The 22,500-nt window shown below is 34.9% G+C and overlaps 2 protein-coding genes across 2 annotated transcripts; both read right to left on the reverse strand.

Moving 5' to 3' along the window:
• Positions 1-1,352: 1,352 nt before the first annotated feature.
• LOC113493902 lies at positions 1,353-14,038 on the reverse strand. The gene is made up of 5 exons (XM_026871933.1): positions 14,030-14,038; positions 13,364-13,501; positions 11,404-11,500; positions 4,125-4,278; positions 1,353-1,760 (listed from the first exon to the last, which is right to left on the reverse strand). The coding sequence occupies exons 1-5, from the start codon at positions 14,036-14,038 to the stop codon at positions 1,688-1,690; spliced, it is 471 nt and encodes a 156-aa protein (XP_026727734.1). The 3' UTR covers positions 1,353-1,687.
• Positions 14,039-14,880: 842 nt separating this feature from the next.
• Positions 14,881-17,126, reverse strand: LOC113494364. The gene has a single exon (XM_026872674.1). It carries the CDS (start codon positions 16,782-16,784, stop codon positions 14,997-14,999), a length of 1,788 nt encoding a protein of 595 aa, XP_026728475.1. The 5' UTR covers positions 16,785-17,126; the 3' UTR covers positions 14,881-14,996.
• Positions 17,127-22,500: the final 5,374 nt, after the last annotated feature.

Raw genomic sequence — 22,500 nt, forward strand, 5'->3', positions numbered from 1 at the left:
TTTTCTACATTACATATTCATTTTTTAAAGTTCTACTACTTTCATATAATTATGAGCTTGCCATACTCGAAAATGCATAGCTTTTTAATAAATACTTTTTTTATTAATCTAAGCAATTATGTAAAACTTTGAGTTATAATTATATCATAATGAACTGTTATACTTAATAATTATTTATCCAAATATTTCGAACTTGCTATTGGTAAAACGTGTGCTTCGATCAAATTTATGTGTGCCCGACATCTTTGATTATAATACTGTTTCGACAAAAGAATTTTCAAACCATGTGCACTGTGCTGTGAATCAGTTTATCTATTATTCATAATTGTGATATTAATATTATTAATATATAAAATTATTAGAAGTCGTGTTCCTTTCAAATAATAAAACTGTCAATGAATCAAAAATGGTGGAACAAATGCCATGCATGACAACAATTCAATAAAAACAACATTCGACTAAAATGCATTAAGAGAGTGCGTTTTGTGTGTGTGTTTGTGTGTGTTGTGCGTGTGTGTTGTATGTGTGTGTTGTAAGTGTGAGTGTATAGGTGTGTGTACGTGCATATTTGGGTATGCGCGCGCGTGTCTGTGTATATGTGGTAAGTAATCTCTAATCTCTGATCAGCTTTTTTACGGTAAATTTTCTTGACAGTTCAGAATTTGAACGAAACCCGACCTTATTTTAAATACATATTGAAATATAATTTACAATAACATCGTCTGCTAAAATTTGGCTTAACGCTATATATAGTGATATATTTTTATATACAGTCCCCTAAAAGGCATAGGATATCAAATACACAGTGGTCCGTTAATTCATATCTAAAAAGCCCTAGATTTTTTTGGCCTGAAAAATACATATTTAGTTTTGGCGCCACAATCATATTAGTTTCTTTTTCCTTGCGGTTGGTTTAAAATTCTTTATTATCAAGCAAAATTCTTTGACGAAATTAAATTAAAAAAAGAAACCTTTTTATACATTGCAAATCATATGGACACGTTCATATCATAAAACATCTTTAAACAATGCCTCTTAAATTAATCATAACTTACTTTAAAACAAACAAAACATAGATAAATATAATTCTCAATACAAATAGAAACTTTTACAATACGTGACTTCAAACGGTAGCCATTTTGTTTTTTTGACAAGTAATGTCAATAGACAACATCTCTTTAAACTTTTTTTTATACAGCGCCATGTTTTGTACAAGACGTTGATTTGCGATCAAGAGTCAAATATTCGTCAATTCAATTAAATATATTGACTGTGACATTTATTTAAAAAAAAACCACATATTTTATAATGGATAATATGCAGAAAAATAATTTTATGCATGTTCCGTATATTGTTCTAAAGTAGATATTGAGTTTTATATAATAATTTATCGTTATAGACGTTGACACTTGATCGAATATTCAGCTAGTTCCACAATAACTTCGAGAAAGTTCTATACAAATAAATTAAAGCAGGTACGAAATAACACTTAAAATAATACTTAAATTAATTCGATTGATTCATTTGACTAGGATGCAGACTCGAGGTCCTAACGCATTTTAAATTAAGACTTGTGGGACAGAGACGCGGCTCTACGCCGAGAGCGTGCTCTCTCGCTTCTACAACGGCTTTAGTCTTACGTAAAAAGGTAGGGGCAGGACCTCTGGTCATTGTTTTGTCTAGATAATTATGCTAGGTTGATATTGACGCCCATCCCAGCCACGAATTCGTCCCTTATAAGTGGAAGAAGGCCTGTGTGCCTGTAACAAAGAGAAAATCATTAAGTTTCATTTTTTTTAAACATCATTAGTTTAAAATAGGCAAGTTTTTCTTGAACGTAAAAAGTTATGTAAATATTTCATGCTCCCACGTATTTTAGGCTTCCGTACTTAAAGGGTTAAAATACAGTCTATTCGTCCGTTCTGTGACCAGATTGAACCTGAAGGGCCCTAAATCTGGACTCTTAAAATTTTAACAGACGATACGTTTCAAATAATAAAAATCGAAGTTGATTAATGAAGCGAACCAATTTTATTTAAAAGTACTCTAGAAAATGGATAATGGTTAATAGATTATGAAACAGATGGATTAGCTGTCATTTGTGAATAATATTCTGAACGGGCAAGGCAAATCTGGATGAATCATTTATCTAAAATACAAAAACAATTTGTAAAGCCCAAAAAATGACATAAGCTATTAAATCTAGATCAAAATTGTTTTAGTCTAAAAAGAAACGTTCAATCTGAATCCATTATCCTATTTAAATCCGGAAAATAAATTCTGTTTGTCAATTCGACTTGCCCGGGTCTCAAACTTGGTCCCGCCGGCTATGTCACGTACGTCCCAGTCGATTTTATACGTTGAGCCGCTGGGCGTATGGCGGAGCACGTATGCATTGTTTGTTGACAACCCTGTTGCTTGTAGGGTTGTCACTCTTTTGGTATTAAAAGATTATCTGTCTTCATGTTATGTCGAAATTGATTAAAAACTTCAGTCATAATTAGAAACGGAAGATTTTGGTCGTATTTTAACGGGATCTTCTTGTAATCAAATCCTACACATAGTTTATTCAAAAATCTCTTAACTGCCCTTAATTCACACAGACATATAACTTGATCTGAAACCAAAAGATGTTTCAGCTCAGTCTAAAAAACCCTAGCTTTGACAAAATCCAAAAATATTCGCAAGTATATCCATTTCCCATTATATTTTTAATCCTGAAATGTGACAACCCTAACTTGATAATGAAAACAGCATTGAACGAAACACGTTTATCGAAACACCTGTATCAACTCCCAATTTCATTTGGTAATTTTGATGTCACATAAATATAAATTTTATCTATGAAAATAATTTGGTATCTAAATATTTATAAAGCTTTCTACTTGTAAATATTAAGTTGCCAACCCTATTTACGTGTTACGAATTCCAAGCAAAAAGGTTAGCACTTTGCGAAGATATTTCTTTTTTTATTTCATTATCGCTGATTATTTGATTTGCTCCTATAAAAATAAATAACGTAAAAATTTGCTGAAAAAAAGAATCTAGCAAATTTTTATTCATGAGCGTTGCTGAGTAATAAATATATTTAACTCGTAGTATATTTTATTAAGTCACGTATTTTTTATCACGGCTAGCTGGTAGCTTTCTGTTTTTTTTTGCTGCAAAATACTTGTTAGTAAAAGTAGAAAATTAAGGACTTATCTCAGGAACAGACAGACAGACATGTTTTCAGTGTATTTCCTAGCCTAATATCGATATTTTAATATTAAAAGGTAAAATTCTAATCTTGAAAAACTGAAATGCGAAATATTTCCCACTTCTCTTCCTTTACAGGAAACTTTGTCCAGGACATTCAACCACTTTATTTGGTTAACGACTTCGGCATCCACAGTTTTCCCTATTTTGCCATAAATTTTGTCTGATAGCATCTTTAGTAGCAAGCAAGTGCAGTTTTTTCGCTTTTAAGATTAAAAGCAAAACACGAGTTTTAGAAAATGTTTTCGTTTGATTTTGTGAGGGTTTTCCTTTGAAAAATTGATTTGATAACAATTGAGATTTTAGGAAATATCAATAGATTATTATAATTCATGTCTGCAAAATGCATCCACAGGAGAGAATAACAAAGTTTACACAAAAAATAACTTGAGGTCCACTTCATACTTAATTCAAAGACATGCTGTTAAGGTTAGGTTACATTTTAAAATAATCCACACTCAACAATTGTGCCCAAAGACCTACCTCGCGCTTTCGATAATTGATTGGATGCAGGAGGTCGCAATCTGACAGACAGCCGACTTAACTTCGATCAATGTTAACTAATAATAGATGTAGAGTCTTGTCATTTAAATGTTGACAACCCTATCACTTAGGGTTGTCAAAACATACTCACGACGACTGTTACTCTTATGACGTCAGCAATTCACTCAAATGTTTTACAACTGTACAATACTCACTATTCCATTAAACTCCTTTTTGGAAGAGGCTAATATCCAACAAAGGGCTGCCATACGCCGAGTAGTAAGTCGGCACCGGTCTACAGAAAGTTAAATTAAAAAGTTAAACTGTTAGTTCAAACAAGCCGGGACTGAGTTCGAGCCTACCTGAGGTGTGGGTATACTCACTCGTGAGTCGCGGGCCACGTGGGAGCGTGTTTGTGGGTGGCAGCCCTGGCGCGAGCGAGCAGGGTCATCACGGCCCGCTTAGTCGGTGACATGGCCGCCCGAGTGCCGCCAAGCAGGGGCCGCTTCCTGGCCGTGCTCGCCGGCCCGACCGCACCTGATGCATAATACGACTACATGCGTTTTGCTGAAGGGATCTACCTGTCTTTTGTTTAGACCTGGGATTTTTGTTTTCTCCTGGTGTGGATGCTTTTACAGACATGAATACCTTTTGGATGTTATTTTGAGAAATTTGTTTACATCTATTACTGTTTTTGCAAAGGTTTTAATGATTTGATTTAATATTAAACACGACGACTTAATTAGAATTGGGGTAGGTGTGCAATTGCCTACATCTAAAAGTAACGACGATAAACTAAGTAGAATTTAAAAAAAATAAAGTTTAATATAATCTAAGAAGTAGTACGCTGTGTTGCATTCAATTTTTGTCATTTCTTTATCCCCTGGGAGTCGAACCCATAATCCTTTGTGTATTTTTATGATAACTATAATAAAAATAACATTTTCTCCTAAAAACGATGAAACTGAACAAAAATGGTTATCCTAATAAACGATACTGCCAAAATTATTGGCTGGATTGCTTCCAGCCAAAATCAGATTGGAGAAAGACAAAGAAAAACAATACAATTATTATAATACCACAAGTAGGTAAAGATAGCATTTTCGAGAAAAGAATCTCAATTAACTAGTTTTCCAACATTCTCTGGATGATCAACCTCATTACCGCTTATTGACTTGCCAAAATACGTTAATGATCGTAATTGTATTATCTAAATCTATGTTTGTTTAATTCATGTTATAGCATTCCTTCATTATCAAAATAAATTTGAAACAAATAAATTCCTCCAAAGTCAAAGTCGCTTTATTGTGTTGATTGAGTAGGTTACAGGTGTTAAATAAAAAACATACAGTACTACAATCAGCCCATTTAGGCATACAATAATTAAATCCCAGTCGGGGAATAGAGATATAGGCTAACAGTTACAAATATATACTATATTAGAACCTTTAACACAACTTTAGTTTAACGAACCATACGAACCGAATGTGGTAAGGCATGTATACAGGTATGTGTCTGATTATATACCAGATGACAAGTTTCTTACCCTTGTACTAACCCCTATGAATGTATGTATGGCAAGTCGCTTAGATACTAAAGCCATTTGTTATGGAAAACTGGATTTGCCTCGTGTACCAAAAAAAAATGGTGGCTTGGAAACTCTTTTATCAAAGACTCCCGCATTAGTCAATCAATTGAATTATTAACATCAAATTGATATTATTTTGTATTGTTTATATAAAACAAACTCCCTTTCAAACTTTCCTGTACATAAAATGGAGAAATATTCTTGTTGGTGCGGTCGTTCGAAAGTCATATATATATATTCGTCATGCCTTAAAACGACTGTTTATGTTATACACTATCCACATTGTCGGTGGAAATGATTTTCCTAATCTGTAAAGTCTTTGTAAAATTACTTAAGCAATTCTACCGAACACTAACATTCAGATACAGTCGCTTGATGCAGCTGTAGTCATGTAAGCAGCCACATATATTCAGTCAGGTGTGTGATTCGATTCTCCTGCTAGCATACCGATTTTACATGTGTACGATCCCTATCACAACTTGTATATTGTCCGGGTCGGCTTGCTAGTCGATATTAAGCGTTATTGGTAGAATAAAAAAATTTGGAAATTTTATATTATTGATGTATGTTAAATTCTATCACCGAAATTTAAGTCTGCCCCTTTTGCCTCTTTTCCAAGACTTCAGCTCATTTTTTGAGAAAAAATTCTACGTGCCGCTCTATATGTCTGCCAAATTCCATACAAACCTATGAAGTCATTAAGTATGCTTGAGACACGCTTTAAAACTTTTACATTTAAAATCATACAACAATATTAAAAATTGTATGTGGATAAGCCTAAGAAATATTAATATATCCACCCTTTTTGTTCAACATGTTAACCGCTTTTGATTAAAATTGATACATATTTCATTAGTTTAACCAACATTTAATTTTGTATGGGCAAAAACAAGCGGAACACTAGTTCTATCATAAACAGTATTGATATATAAGATAATAACAGGCCAAGGTCAGACCATAATCAATAATAAAATACGTCAGAAAACCAATTAGTCTCGTCATAAAAGAAACGCTCGAAATCCCGCGTCAAATGACAACCAAGTAAATTAAGGCTTAGCTCAAGCCTAACGAATATCTATAGATTTACTAATTACCAATCTAAAAGGAAAGGACTTCTAATTATTTCCTATTGACGCTTATAAACAATAGCACAATTTTCTCCATGTCGAATTGGGATCGGCTTCCAGTCTAACGGTTTCTGAAATTGCCGCTGTATTTGAGCATCATGACTTATTGAGTCACTCGTCGTTTGAAAAAAAACCCTGAAGTCAAAAAATCAGACAAATATAAATAAATCAGACGTCTTTTTTGACGCTTTGTAAATAATGTATATTTTTCTTTTTATATTGATATAGTTTTAAAAATGTAAATATTAGTTTAGTTTAATTTATTGATAAAATAGCGACTAAATGTTATCATCTATCTATAAATCAGATATATTTTCTTAATCTGACTGTATTGTCCTATATTCATAAGCATCCCTGAATCTCTTTATTTTCATCTTTCCAAAAACGATCGTTCACACATATATTATGTAGATCCAAACCTCTTTCCACTTTAAAACGATACAAAATAACTGAACAACAACAGTTTCAAGTTTCCAATGAATGCGTGGTTTCCTGACGTTTCAATTAAAGCTTCTGAGACCCTGAACCAATTACCCTAGGTTTAGCAAAAAAGAACTTCGGATTGTTCTTTGTTTCTCGACAGGAAGACTCATGCCGAAATTAAATTTTGAAAATGATAGGACGGCTTAGTTTGTGTTCATTCTTTTGCAATTGCTTTGGAAAACTGACGTCAAAGAGTCTGAAAGCAGCGGGATATGGATGAAATATTTTTTTTAGTAGAGATTGGTTGTCATAGCAACACAACTGAAGTTGGGTTTATATTGAACTAGCTGTTTTCCGCGACTTCTTCCGCGTGGTTAGAAAATTTATAAGTTATGATTTATATCCGCCCTGTTTTTTCCACATTTTCCATTGTATCCTCGCTCCTATTAGTTGCAGCGTGATGGTTCATAGCCTAAAACTTTTCTCCACGAATGGTCTATTCCACACAAAAAGATTTTTTTCAGTTTGAACCAGTAGTTCCTGAGATTAGCGCATTCAAACAAACAAACTCTTCAGCTTTATATATTAGTATATGGAGTATAGATATACATATATTGAAAAGTCTTTAATTCACATAAGAGACACAAATGGAAGAAGAGTGGAGAGGCCTTTGCTCAGCAGTGGGAAAAGTGGGGTTATAATAAATAATCATGTACACCTTTAAAAGTGATCGAGACTATTTCTATCTTCATAATATCAAGCAAGTTTTGAGCGCATTGTAGCAAATCTTATTAATTTACAAAATTATCACCATTTTTTGTCAATTAAAAGTAATGTGAATTCAAGACCAAGTATTAAGATTAATACTATTTAAAGTCTATTCAAAAGACGCAAAAGATTTTCTTCAATGACAATTTAAATGAGCGAATAACGAGCACAATTTCAATTTATAACTACAATACATTTTACTGGACGGGCCTTTATAAAGCAAAGACTTGAATATAATGTAGGTATCCTAAAGAAACTTAGTTTTTGAATTCGTTATTTTCATTCATTGTGAACTAAACTTAATAGTTCTATATTAGCATCATTGAATTTAGGTCATAATTTTGATTTTGCAATGTTTTGAGTAAGATAATCTTACAGTTATTAATTTCAGCCCATCTTTAAGAATACTTAAAACATCATTCATCACTAAGACTTTCTAAAAATGTTTATAAAACCTTGCCCGCCCCGCCATGTAAATGACTATCCTATCAACAAATCTCGTTAAATAAAGATTTTCTAACTTTGATGCACATACGATTTACGTTTTATCATATAATATTTAATGAACAACGGTTTAATAATCAATCCGCCTCATGAAATTATAATTATAACACTACAACACCGCAATAATAAAAAAAGTTTATGGCTTTAGCAACTCAAAATAGTTCTTAAAAAACGATTAACTTTCTAGAATATTTAACTACACGAAAGCCAAAGAATTGAAGCCAATGTTGGGCTTAATTTTACAAATTGAAGCCAGTGTTGGGCTTGATTCTATATAAAGGGCGACGTACCGACCTTGCGTAGCTAGCGCGTGTACGGCGGTGGGCTTGACGCCGCGCAGCGCGGGGTGCGCGTGCAGGACGCCGCCCAGCACTGGGCTGCTGAGTCCCAGGATGTCACCGCCACCTGGTTAGTGCGTTAGTGAACTTAGTGAGGTGCTTAGGGCTTAGTTTTATAGTTAGTTTTGTTAGGTAGGAGTTATTGGCTTATTTCTAGCGCCCCGTTCTAGCTACGCGGTGTTTTTCATATTCGGTCAGCTGTTTGAGTGATAAGAGGTACTTATTCTGTTCTGTGATTCATCATTCATTGTTTTAATTCCATACCGTGGCCATGGGTATAACTGAAGCTTCAAGCTGACTTCGTATCTATATATCGTTGAAATCTGTACACATTTAGGTTTAACCGCCTACAACAAACTTGGACTAAACCGATGAGTCTTTAATTTTCTTTAACTTTTATGTGAGTTAAACAAGACAAACATTTAAAAACTAGGAACAAACAATAATTCTTAAGTAAAGTCTAGTCTATCTAAGTTATTTTCGACTTTGTTTAGTTTCGAACCATAATGTAGACAAAATAAAGTTTAAATTAAGATATTTTATTTACATTAGTATACTTTTATATATGTCTGACACTAATAAACATTAATTATGTTTTTATATATATAAAATACAGCTAGTTTTTCCGTTTCCTTATCTCATAAACTACTGGTTCGGATTTCAAAAGTTTTCATGTTCATGTATCGAGAGGAACTACCATGATTAATAGAATGGAGAAAAAGGCGCTTAAAACCTCAAGGTTTAGCTCATATTAAATAAAAATACTTTACTCAGAGCTTAACGCGCTAAAGGATTTTTCTCCTGAGTGAGATTAAACAAGGTTTTAGTGAAATATTCCGCTTAATTAAGTGTTAAGAATGTTACTTTGACACGTTACTTAAAAGAGTATTTTACGTAAAATAAAGGTACTATAAGGAAAATGCTCTAAGACTAGGTAACGAGAAAATCGTTATCTTTGTAGTTAGACATTGAAATGAAACTACTTTTACGGATTTTATCGCGGTTTAATTTTAGATTTTAGTTCCCGACGTTTCGAAACCTTTGCAGGTATCATGGTCACGGGCACACTGAGATGAGCTCATACTGCGTAGGTCGGACCACAAGTAATTAATTAAAATATGAAGGTAGAACGAGCAACATCTTCTGTCAAGACGAACGCCATCTCAGTCTGCCCGTGACCATGATACCTGCAAAGGATTCGAAACGTCGGGAACTAAAATCTAAAATTAAACCGCGATAACATCCGTAAAAGTAGTTTCATTTCAATGTCTAACATTCGCGTAAACCTAAGAAACCACTTTGTAGTTTGAGTAATGTTTGCGTGCAGTTTAGAGGTATGAACAAAATTAAATACTTTTTGGAAGATTCGAATCGAAACAGAAGACTGCGTGAAATTCATTTTTGTATAAGGGCTGCCCAGGACCGGGATGGTTGGCGCTCTTTGGGGGAGGCCTACGTTCAGCAGTGGACGGCGATAGGCTGAGATGATGATGATGGTGATAAAGGTTGCTTCTTACGTCGATATTCTAAGTTTTTGAAATGTTAAAACCGATGAATATTTTAAACGAGGTTTGAATATAAAATTGAAGGTGATTTAAAAAACAAAAGACAAATTCTCGCTATTCGATTGCAGCACCGCAACTTCCAATTCTTTTTTTCGCTATGGTTCTGGTACAACCTGCTGTCAAAGTTTAAACCGCTCATAGACATTCACGTGGCTAAACACACCAATGATTTAAAGATTCCTTTTACCGTTTAACAAATAATTATAATGTTGTAATACGCACATTCTGAAAATAAATTGTTGCGCCGGGATTCGAACCTACGACTTTTGAGTTGGCAGTCCATCGGTCATACCGCATTCTAATATAGCTAAATCATCCAGCCTAGACTTCTAGACTAGACTTTTTCCTAGTTAATTGGGTCCCTATTCAGTCTCATAGATTCAGATGACCACCAATACAGAACCATCACAAATAAAATATTGCAACATGTGCTATGTTGCAATATATTATTTGAAAAAGTAAGTCTAAAGTCAAGTAAGTCTAAAAGAAAGACTAGAAAACTATTTTAAAATACAGTTCTTATTTTCAAAAGGAGTGTCGAATAAACTCAGTATATACCAAGCTTAGTATCGCATCCAGCTTAGTTTAAAACTAAAGTTCCTAAAGTATACCTGCAAGTAATGATCTGGGGTCCTATTACCTTGTCTTGAAGTAAAACCGTTTAACGTGTGGAAACGAGATGCAACTACGTAATGTAGAGCGCTATCTCTTTTCGATATCTGCAGAATTCTAACTGTAAGACGTGGTGTTAGGTTTTGCTCAGAGAATTGTTTAAAAGTTAATGTTCCTTTGCTTTGTGAGGGCGAAGTTTTATGTTCAGGAAGTTTCTGTTTACGTAAATAAAGTTGTATTTATTGTTAAATGATGTATGTGATGAATATTGTTTGTTTTCTTTTTCGTGCTTGTGATAATGGGGTGTTAAATCCAATTTTGAAGACGTTTTTAAGTCACTAAGTGTAGTGAGGTTAATCAGCCAGAATAGATCGAATTCAACGTAATAAAGTAGCTACGGACTCAGTTTCAATTTGTTCAAAAACGCTGAGTTTAAAAGACACCGCAAATTGTAATCTTATTAGTAGCACAGTGCTATAATCAGATTTTATAGCTGGACTTTTGCTGAAATGACGAGATAGCGGCATCTCATATTAAAAATGTCGCTGTCTGTTTTAGCTCACAGCACATGTCGCTCATAGTCTAGTATATAAAATAAGTGAGTGAGTGCCATGGTGTCTTTACCAGTGCCAAGTTTAATGTACAGGTCCGTCGACATTTAATATACACACTTCGATAAGAGATTCTCTTGAATCCGACCGTATATTGAAGATTCCTCAAGATGTGTGTATACTCACCAAGTATGGAGTTCTGTGTTAGCAGGTGGTGCGTGGGAGGCTGTTGCAGGACTCCGCCGCCGACCAGCACGCCGTGCCCGGTGTGGCTTGCTGCCAGCTGGACAAATGAGGTTGTATTTTAAGTTCTTGATGGAGAGCAACACGAGAGTGATGGTGGACTAGTAACAATAGACTCTAGTATAGACTGAATAGACTCCAAGTGTTTTTAGGGCAAAATAATTGTGAAAAGAGGGCGTCCTGTTCATTACTTTATAAAAGGCTTTAGTACAAACATTGATTGAACATTGAAGGATATCAGAAGTCTTACCTCATAGGGCACAAAACTAAGGTCTGCACTCAGGATAATAGTACAGATGTATTACCAAAAAGAGGTCTTAGTATGAACACTATAGGCAAGATGTTTATACCGTTATCGTAAATAATCCCAAATTAGATAATCTGGAGATATTAAGTTAGGACCCTCTTCTCCATACAAATTATGTCGATTGTCAATGGGAGGAAGAGGGATTACGAGTTAAAAACTCTAGTTTCAGCGACCAGATTTTTTTCAGTAAAAACTCCGCACTCCAAAAAAAATGTTTCAATATTTTTATAACAGAAATGCGTTTTTATTTGATTTGCGCACCCGACCGTGTATTTGTTACCTAAACGCGCGCAGTAGTTAGAAATACAGTACCCAAACTCTATATGAAATACGTGACAACCTTTCGGTCCTATGATTTTTTTCAGTAGCTAAAATTTGAACTGAAAAACATTTTTGCTTTTCAGCGCTTTAAAAAGGATGCAGCTCTTTTTTTCAAGCGGAAAGCCGCTTTCATTCGTTAGTTACATTTTTCTTTGAGTTGGGATTAGTTTTTAGAATAACAGTATTCTGGGGACATTTATAAAGGAAGCAAATAGTGTTAAGCCATGTCCAACGAACTGCCTAATTGGTTGTTACCGTTGCAAATTAGTCATACAAGAAACATACACAATTGTAACTAAAAATGGAACTAAGAACAAGCAATTTTATGTGTTAGGGATTCTTTAATAAAATGGTCTAATTAAAAAATTCAACATCCGTACTTTAGTGGGTTATTTATTAAATTAAGAAAAAATGCAATCAGTTAATGTCTCTCCTTCTGTTTTTCTATCGCCAGGTTTTTTAGTTCTTTCAAGTCTAAGTGAATAGTCGAAATTTTCACACATGATGTTTTGAGGTTGCCGTTTTAACAATTAATATAAAAAAATGAGGACTAATTTTCTGAAAAATTATTTATTTTAACCATTTTGTATGGAACTCGAGCACCCTGTATATAATACTATTACTCACAAGTTAGACAAAACTTAACAAAAAAAAATAAAAGATGTTGATGCCCTACCTGAACTTCATAAAATTTCAAGAGAAAGAGTAAACAAAAACAAGCAGATTGTTCAAAGATCATTAAAAGTTTGCTTCGTTAAAAGTTGAGCTTAAACAAATACCGTTTACTTTCATAGCTAATACTTATATATGAAAGTTTCACTTTATAAAAAGTTAAAAGTTAAGTTGTTAAGTATAGTCCGACCCCTGACCCCGCTGCCAAGTCAGCTCATGATTATGAACTCCGTTTAGGTCTAAACTAGTCGGGTGATCCCGATAAATACGCGTAAGTAAGCAATTTTCAAAAAAAAAGTTGTAATGGGTAACGCACAGACTGAAGTTACCCACTAACTAACTGATCACTGATGGAAAAAGGGCTTTAAAAAACTCTCGTCTAATAAAATAAAGCATGCTTATTCATAAAATCATAATATTTGTTTATCGTTGTTTACATCAGTCATGACACTTATACGACTAAGGACTCCGATTGAGTCCGAAACTAGTCGGGCACTCCCGATAAATACACGTGAGTAAACCGTTGCATCATTTAAGAACTTCATCAAAATCGATTCACTAGTTCCAGAGATACAGTCAAATAATAGCAGCACAAGTAAGTACCTGGTGATGGGCAGCAGACAAGTGATCCGGTGCCGGCGTCGGCGCTGGTGGCGAGAAATCCCTGGCGCTGGCGCCGTGGCTGATGGCGATACCACCCGGCAGCGCAGCCGGCGCCGGGGACGGCTGCACTCCTGACAGCTGGCGGATTTAATGGCACATTAGAAAATTAAAAAATAGTCTTCGTTCCACCTAATCTATTGCACTTATTAAAAAAACACTCCAGGTAAAATAATCAGACTGGATCCGAGGATTGGGTCTTGTTGTGTAATTTGTGGGAGGCCTATATCCAGCAGTTTATTGCTATAGGCTGATTGATGACGACTAAGGGCCGTTTTTTCAATCACCAGTTAACTTTTATCTGAAGAGTAAATATGGCCGTTTGACATATTTTCTAAACAAAAGCTGTCTAAACACCAACATATTCGTCGAATAAAAGTTATCTGACGATTGAAAAATCAGCCCTTAGATAAACAAAACCTTTATTGAATCTTTAATACAAAATTTAACTGAATTAGATAATTGCTTGAGTCTAGCATATAAAGCGAAAATGATCACTTATTTTGACCTTTCAGCGTTAAAAGACCTAATCACATTAGTGGGCTTAGAAAAACTGCTCAACATTATATAAACCGAAAGATCCTTTTATTATTCCCAAGGGTACAATACAGGATCCATTTTGACCCCAGATGAAGCCTTTTTACAACATCATAACACACAATTGATTCTGATATGACATATCCCAATCATTCAAACATTTTCTGTAACTTTAATTCTCTTGAAATATTTTTACCCTTTGAATTGAATGCTCCAATTTAGTACCGTTGGATCCTTATCCATCAACTGTGGAGGTCCAATCTGTGTGTTATTGTGTATCTTCGCGTGGGAGCTACCAATTTTGATTCCGGGCAGATACGGGTGTCTATAGCACTCGTAAAATAGTTGGGAATAGAAATTGTGTTGCGTAATTCACCTTCCGTCCCTTTTCGCTTGAAGGATTCCGTTGTTCAATTCTAAGCAATATAGTACTTAAAATTTAGGGTGTAAGGTGCAAATTTGGTTACCAAGTGTACGTGTTTGGATTATTTTGAATAGGTGACTATTAAGTCTGAATGTTCTAGATTTGAGGTAGTATTTCAGCTGTTATTTACAGTTTATTATTAAATATAAAGGTAATAGGTTTAATGTATTATCACGTTATCTCATTTAAGTAGATTTAGACAAATATTTTTTACAAAATCAAGTTTATTTTGGACGAAGTCTTTGATTGTTTATTTAAATTTAGATTCTTGATCACCAAGTAAATTTGAATTATAATAATAGCTAGGAGTAGGAAGCGCAGTGTTCAAAATGGAACTGTTATGAGGATTCCCGAATTTCGGTTTTTAAAAAACAAAGAAATAAAACTTAGATGAATATTGAAGGACACTTTAATTACTTTAGGACTCGGTAAAATAGGGCAAGTGTCACGCGCGGATGATGGAATCGAACTGTCGCAAAGAGAGCGTCTTATTATTATGAACTATCAAAAGTGCTGACAAGGGATATAGAAAGAGCCGTTGGGCACTATCATATACATTACATATATATAACAGCCCCCAGGGTTTTGACTAAACTTATCCTTAAAAGGTTAAGTTTATGCAAGGGATTTACGGATTTTAGGTGCGGAAATGTCGGAAGAACTAGCAGCAACTTCTGTAAGCTCTTCAGCTTTTTCCGTATTACATTTGAAAGCTTGTCTATTTAAGAGACGATGACAAATGCCCGATTTTATAAACTTACAAAATAGTACAAAAATATATATTACAATAATAACAGATATAATTATTGTTACATAGGAATAATATTCACCATATAAAACAATATGTGGTTTTTCAATTAATTTGTCAAGGTTATTGACAATGCGGCTGGTTTCCAAATTTCGTCGTGACGTTATAGAATCAAGGTTAATATTAGTAAGATTTAAAACGGGAATTTGAGGCTTAAGTTTCGATAATGTTTCCGAATTACAACAAGAGTCATTTACTAGATTAAAGTTAATTTTAATTGTTTGGACTTTAATTGTTTTGTAATATTTGGGTATTAACCTTGAGTCTTTATAAAAGGCTATACAATACGGAGGTAAGTTTATCATGCCTGTGCCTGATATGATAACTTCAGTATTGGAAGCTTTACAGTCTATGGACAATTTGGAAGGGTTTGTAATAACATATAACCATGTATTGTTAGACAATGTTTGCCAAATATCTAGTTGGCCTTGAATGAATTGGGTCTTACAATTACTAGGCACAGATTTTAATGCTTTTGAGATTATATCCGATTCGCAGATCGGAGTCCTGGCACACGAGTAAGTATCTAGGTTGACACATATATAGTACTGGTTATTTATTGTCTTACAGCTACTTAGATTATCTAATTTACTATAATATGATCTATCTCTGTTAATAGCTAGATATTTAGTAGAGGGAATGATCATAGTATAAGTATCATGGGTTACAGAAACTGGATAGGGTATGTTATGATATAAATCATAGCTCCTGGAATTTACTAAAGGTATTTTTAAGGCAAATACAACTTTGTTATTATTATAATAACTCGCAATTTCTGAAACATTCATTAAAGTGTGTATATTTTCTAAAGTTAAACTTAAAGGAAATTGATGATTATCAGCTAAAAACCTATAATTATTAACAAGCTCTATAAATAGCTGTTTTGGACTTATAATAGAAGGATACAAAATATTTAATTTACTAAACATAATAGCGTTTACAGTGTCTTCTAGTTTAAAAGATAAAGTTAGGAGACTACTTTCTAATAAATTTAACATTCCATTGAATTTAGTTTTTAATATTAATTTATCAGCTAACAAGGTCAAGTTCTTTTGGAATAAAGCTATGTCATCAATAGCATCATTTAATCTCTGCTCGTTGACACTAATTTTATTTACTGAGTCTTCTATTGAAGAGAGTGTTGAAGTAGTTACTAATATATTTTGTTTGACTAATTCGGATAATTTAGATTGATCTTTCTCTATTAATTGAATAGCGTTACTATAATTTATTGCGTCGTCTTCGTTCATAGTACCAAATAGATTTTTGAATAGGGTGCCAATACCCCCAAACCAGGCTGAACGTTTAGACCTTGATTCAATTAAGTGAGAAATAGAATCGTAATCTCGAATAATGTCGTTGTATCTTATTGATAACGGCTGGTGTAAATTAAGACACTCGATATCGGTATACAGAGCAGTCTGCTTACATAGGAACTTAGAAGTGCCTATCACACCGTTAAGATTCTTAATATGCGGTTGAATAAATGAAATATCTATTGGAATTAGTACGCTAAGGAAACCGTCTATCATTTTTAATGACCCAATGGGGTCAAAATATATGCCGGAAGCATTCGTGGAACTTGTGATGAACATTGTTTTTGCGGAAGACAGAGAACTGTAAAGGAATAATTAAGAGTTAAACTAAGACTAACTAAACTTAAATATTACGTTAAGTTAAAACAAGCTTAAAGTGATTATGACACGGTGTCACGGCGATGAGCTAATTTTATTCATCAAAATGATGGGACACGTGTCGTCTATTTATTAATAGCGTTACACTATTTCTACCATTAACCTTAATAATTTTATAAGGGCCTTTCCAGACCGGAGATAGAGCCTTACGCATACGGAGGTGATTTTTAAGGTACACATAGTCACCAGCATGGTAACTTACAGGTCTTGTGCGGGCATCGTAATAGGCTTTGGAAGACTCTTTCGATTCTTTATAAATTCGACGGCTTTATCACGCGTGCATTTAAGGCGATGTTGAAGCATCTTAATATAGTCCGGATACGAGGCATTCGTGTTAGGTTCATATATGGAATTAGGAAGGATTGGTTTATGACCGAAAATCAACTCGTAGGGAGTGAAATTTGTTGTTGAATGTATAGATGTATTATAGGCGAGCATAGCAGTATATACATATTTTGGCCAATTGTCTTGGTTTTCAGATATGTAAGATTTAAGGTACTCTTTAAGGTGGAATGGCTTCTTCTAGAGCGCCTTGTGTCTGTGGATGGTATGGAGATGACCACAGCTGTTTAATCTTTAGAAATTTGCAGGTTTCTTTAAATAGCTCTGCTGTAAAATTCGTACCTTGATCAGTAAGGATAGTTTTGGTATGCCAAACAAAGAAATAAAGTGAATCAGGCAGTCGCTGGTTTCTTCGGCGGTAGTACTTCGAATTGGATATGCTATTGAATATTTAGTTAGGTCGTCCTGAAGTGTTAGAATATATTTAATTTTGGCTGTGCCGGATTCAGGAAGAGGACCAACTATATCAAGAGACATTCTTTCAAAGGGGGCAGTGGAGGTGCTAGTTATCTGCATGGGTGCACGGTTAATTTTCCTAAGAGCTTTGTTGGTCTGACAAGAATTACACTTTTTTACATAATCTTCTATTTCCGTCCTCATATTCTTCCAAAAATACTGCTCTCGAATTTTATTAAACATTCTATTTGCACCAAGGTGCCCAGCGACAGGAATATCATGATTCTCACGGAGAATTTTCTGAACTTCAGAAGGACTAGGATAATATATTTTATTGCGATACACCTGAATTTGAATTGATGTATTGTGAAAGAGGTGAGCTAGCATATTATAAATTTTAATATATGTATGTTTATCAAATGGATTTTTGAAGTCAGTAATACTAATTTTATGAATAGCCTCGTTAAGAGACATTAGGTGATTACGTAGATTCTTTAAGGATTCGAAGATATCACTATAGGTACAATTGTCAAAGTGATGTACTTTAATAAATAGGAAATAGTAGGTTTTATCAGCGACCAATAATGGTTTATAGGAATGTAGGGTTCTCTCTGAATTCATAAACGACTCGGAATCTGGCGAATTTGATAAGATTCTTGGACGTAGGGAATAGATTCGTCTAGATCAAGCGATGTAGGTATTACTAAGACTTTATTCTGAGTTTTTAGTAGGCTATCGTTGAACTCGGAAATCACTGTGTCATACGTTACAGTCCGAGGAACTTTCAGGAACTTTGAGTAAGTATCAGGTGAATCTAAAGGCAGAACTGCGTTCCGGGAACTTGGTTAGCGGAAGGCTGTAATTCATTTTCCCTTTCTATGTTTGGATTTTCGTTTAAAACTTCTGGAGAGGGACTCAGGATCTCTTCAGGAATTAGAGGATCTGGTAAATCATAGGACTTGGAATATTTAAAGGACTGAAGTCACCTACTTCTGCATTGAAAGGGCTAATGTCTAATGGACCTAAATCTATAAGCTCAGTATCAGGATCTGCAGGATATGCAGGGTTGACAGGATAACGAGAAGAGCATCAGCTGCTGAATTTAGCTTACCTTTTCGGTAGACTATTTCGTATTCAAATTCTTGAAGTTGGAGACGCCAACGTTGCAATTTACTGCTCGGTCAGTGTGGTTGAAAAGCCATTTAAAGGACGATGGTCAGTTATGATCATAAATTTACGACCAAACAGGTACGGTCTAAAGGTTTTGCAGCCCCATACTATAGCCAATAATTCCTTTTCAGTTGTGCTATAGTTGATTTCGCATTTGTTCAAGGTTCTAGACGCATAGCTACGGGATGGTCTTTGCAACTGGCCCTTGAGACAGGATAGCAGAGATTGCATAGTTACTTGCATCACAAGTAAGGTTAAAGGATTTTGTGAATCGGGATAAATAAGAACTGGAGCGCTAGTCAGCTTATCTTTAAGCGTTTCAAAAGCTAACTGTTGTTCATTGTCCAAACAAATGATACATTTTTCTTAAGAAGAGAGAGAGTGGCTTCGATAATTTTGAAAATTCAGGGATAAAACGTCTGTAGTAAGAATAAGACCTAAAAATGATTTTATATCTTCGGACACTTTGGAACTGGGAATTCTTGAACAGATTTAACTTTATTTGGATCAGGTTTTAGGCCATTTTCTGTATATTGTTCCTAGATAGCCGACTTCTTTCTTAAGAATTCACATTATCTGGTTGCAATTTCAAGTTAAAACTACGAAGTTTGAAAAACTGCTGTCAAATTTTGAATATGACTATTTAAATCATGTGAATAAACGACAATATCGTCTAGATAAACAAAACATCTTTCGCCTTGAAGGCCTGTTAAGACATTATTCATTAGACGTTGGAAGGTCGCTGGCGCGTTTTTTAAACCAAAGGGCATTCGAGTGAATTCGAAATGTCCTTGGGGAACACTGAACGCGGTTTTACAAGCGTCTTGTGGAGACATTTTTATTTGGTGAAATCCGGAAGCAAGGTCTAGAGTAGAGAAGTATTTAGAGTTTACCTAATTGATCTAATATTTCAACAATGTTAGGAATAGGATAGATTTCACCAATTGTGATGTCATTTAACTTCTATAGTCAATGACTATACGCCACTTCTTTTCACCAGAAGCGTCGATCTTTTTGGGAACAATCCATATTGGAGAAGACCACGGAGATAAGGAAGGTTTAATAATATTCTGACCTATCATTTTCTTTATTGGGAGTTGACTTCTTGCTTATGTATTTCCGGGAAGCGATAAGATTTAACGTAATGGCTGATCAGAAGATGTGCGGATTTCATGCTGAATACTGTCAGTTGAGCTAAGTGGATCATTAGGTAAGTGAAATATATCGGAATAATTCGAGCACACGTCATAGAGGGCTTCGCTTTCTTCTGTATTTAGATGTGAAACGCGGAGAAGGTTAAGGACTTCGTTAGTTCTGTCGAGAACTGTTTGGTAAGTATTATGTACTTGACAAGTTTCATAGTTGATCGGGTGTAAGGTAAGTTGCAGATTAGAGTTTAGAGAGACAGGGTCTTCAGAAGTATTAAGAACTGTTAGGTTAATTCGATTGTTCCTTTTGACTTTAGCTAAGCAATTCGCAATAAATAACGTATCACTTATATGTTGGTCAAGAATGAGACCTTCTTTTAATTCAGGGTTACTTACTGAACATTCTACAGTGATTTCAGAACGAGGTGGTATTTGATAAATTGGGTCTGTGAAATTTAGTTTAATTTTATTTATTCCTAGGTTAAGAATATGACGATTGTAATCAATAGAACACTGATAATGGGTAAGTAAATTATTTCCTATGATACCATCGTAGGGGAAATCAATTGGTTCTACTACGTGAAATGGGTAAGATATAGATTCTTTGCCGAATATAAGGTTCATATCGAAATTACCAAGGGTAAGTACAGCATTTTCTTTACTATCTATGCCTTTTAATTTAATTATGTTTTCATTGAGTTTCAGGTCGGAGTATGATTGAATAGAGGTCTTTTGGAGAAGGCAGATCGAAGATCCAGTGTCTACGAGTAAAATAAGTGGTTTCTCAGAAACGGATGTTTGAATGCAGACATGAGGTAAGGATATATTTCGATTATACGATATTTCATATATTTTATTTTCTTCCAGGAAATTGTCAGTAAAGCAGTTTTGGGCTTTTACTTGGGGCTGGTTACCCGTGAGACCCTTGGATTTAGGAGAATGGACACTTGCTTGGGGCTGGTTACCCGTGTGGTCCTTGGATTTAGGAATGGACACTTGCTTGGGGCTGGTTACCCGTGTGGTCTTGGATTTAGGAGAATGGACACTTGCTTGGGGCTGGTTACCCGTGTGGTCCTTGGATTTAGGAGAATGGACACTTGCTTGGGGCTGGTTACCCGTGTGGTCCTTGGATTTAGGAGAATGGACACTTGCTTGGGGCTGGTTACCCGTGTGGTCCTTGGATTTAGTAGAATGGACACTTGCTTGGGGCTGGTTACCCGTGTGGTCCTTGGATTTAGGAGAATGGACACTTGCTTGGGGCTGGTTACCCGTGTGGTCCTTGGATTTAGTAGAATGGACACTTGCTTGGGGCTGGTTACCCGTGTGGTCCTTGGATTTAGGAAATTGGTGCCGTTGACATGGAAGGATTTTGTGAGAGGTCGTATTTTGGGCCTCACGAGGCACCTCCGTGAGCCCACTATTCGTTTAAATCGTGGGTTTCGTCATATTGGGTATCATTTGTGCTCGTGGATGGTTGTGGTTCCGGATTATAATAGTCATCTTCACTGGTTACACAATTAACACGAGCAGGTTTATAGTTCTCCTGATAAGGTTGCTTTTGATATTTGGGAGATGGATTAGCCTTGAACCGATTATTGTTGTACTCGCGTTTTCTACATGTTTCAATGGTATGACCTTGATTTTTACAATACCTACAGAATAGATTTTTATTATCTCGGTCATATTGTTTAGCCATTTGCGGCTTAGAATTGACATCATGGTTTGAAGGACGAGAAGGATATTGTGGTTTAAATGCAATACGATGTAATGTTGAACTTTGAGGATTACGCTTATTATACGAATTTAGGATCTTCTCCTCTGAGACGGCAAAATTGATTGCATCGTTGAGAGTGGATGGGTTTCTACTGCGGACTAGATTAGAAATTTCGGGCTTAAGGCCAATTAAAAACGTGTGGAGTGCTAAGTCTTCCATAGCCGCTATACGACCAACTAATTCGCTTTTCTTTTTATTGATAATGTTACTTCTGTTAAGAGCTTCGAAAGGCAAGTTTCGAGGCGTAATGCGAATTGGTTAACCGGTTCATTTAGTTGTTGGCATTCCCGTAATTCAGTCATAAGATGGGCATAGTGTTTTCTTTCACCGAACTGTGTCTTAAGGAAACTATTTAATTGGTCCCAAGAGTCGAATTCTTTAATGGAGCAAGCTACTTCGGCTTTGCCTTCTAATTGTGATAATATATATTTAAATAATATTGGTTTTTGGGTATCAGAAGCTAAATCAATTGCGTTGTCACAATTAGTTAGAAATGAATTCAATTTTTCACGTGTGCCATCGAATGTTTTTATAAATTTAAATAGAGTTCCAATTTGAATATTTTCATTTTTTTCTAGTTTAAGAGACATTTTATTAAACAAATTTTATAACGCGTCCACTAAAGATGTAGTTCGGTGTAATAGGCAGCAACTGTAATGTGAGGTTTAGATAAGAGCGAGTGCGGTATCGAATGTCTTGATAGTGATAATTCCGAGTAATGGTTAACAATAACAGTGAGACATTTAGAATATAAAGTTTGCAAACAAAAAATAAATTAGAATTAGTA

The sequence above is a fragment of the Trichoplusia ni genome, chromosome 5 (genome assembly GCF_003590095.1).
Source record: "Trichoplusia ni isolate ovarian cell line Hi5 chromosome 5, tn1, whole genome shotgun sequence".
NCBI classification, from domain to species: domain Eukaryota; kingdom Metazoa; phylum Arthropoda; class Insecta; order Lepidoptera; family Noctuidae; genus Trichoplusia; species Trichoplusia ni.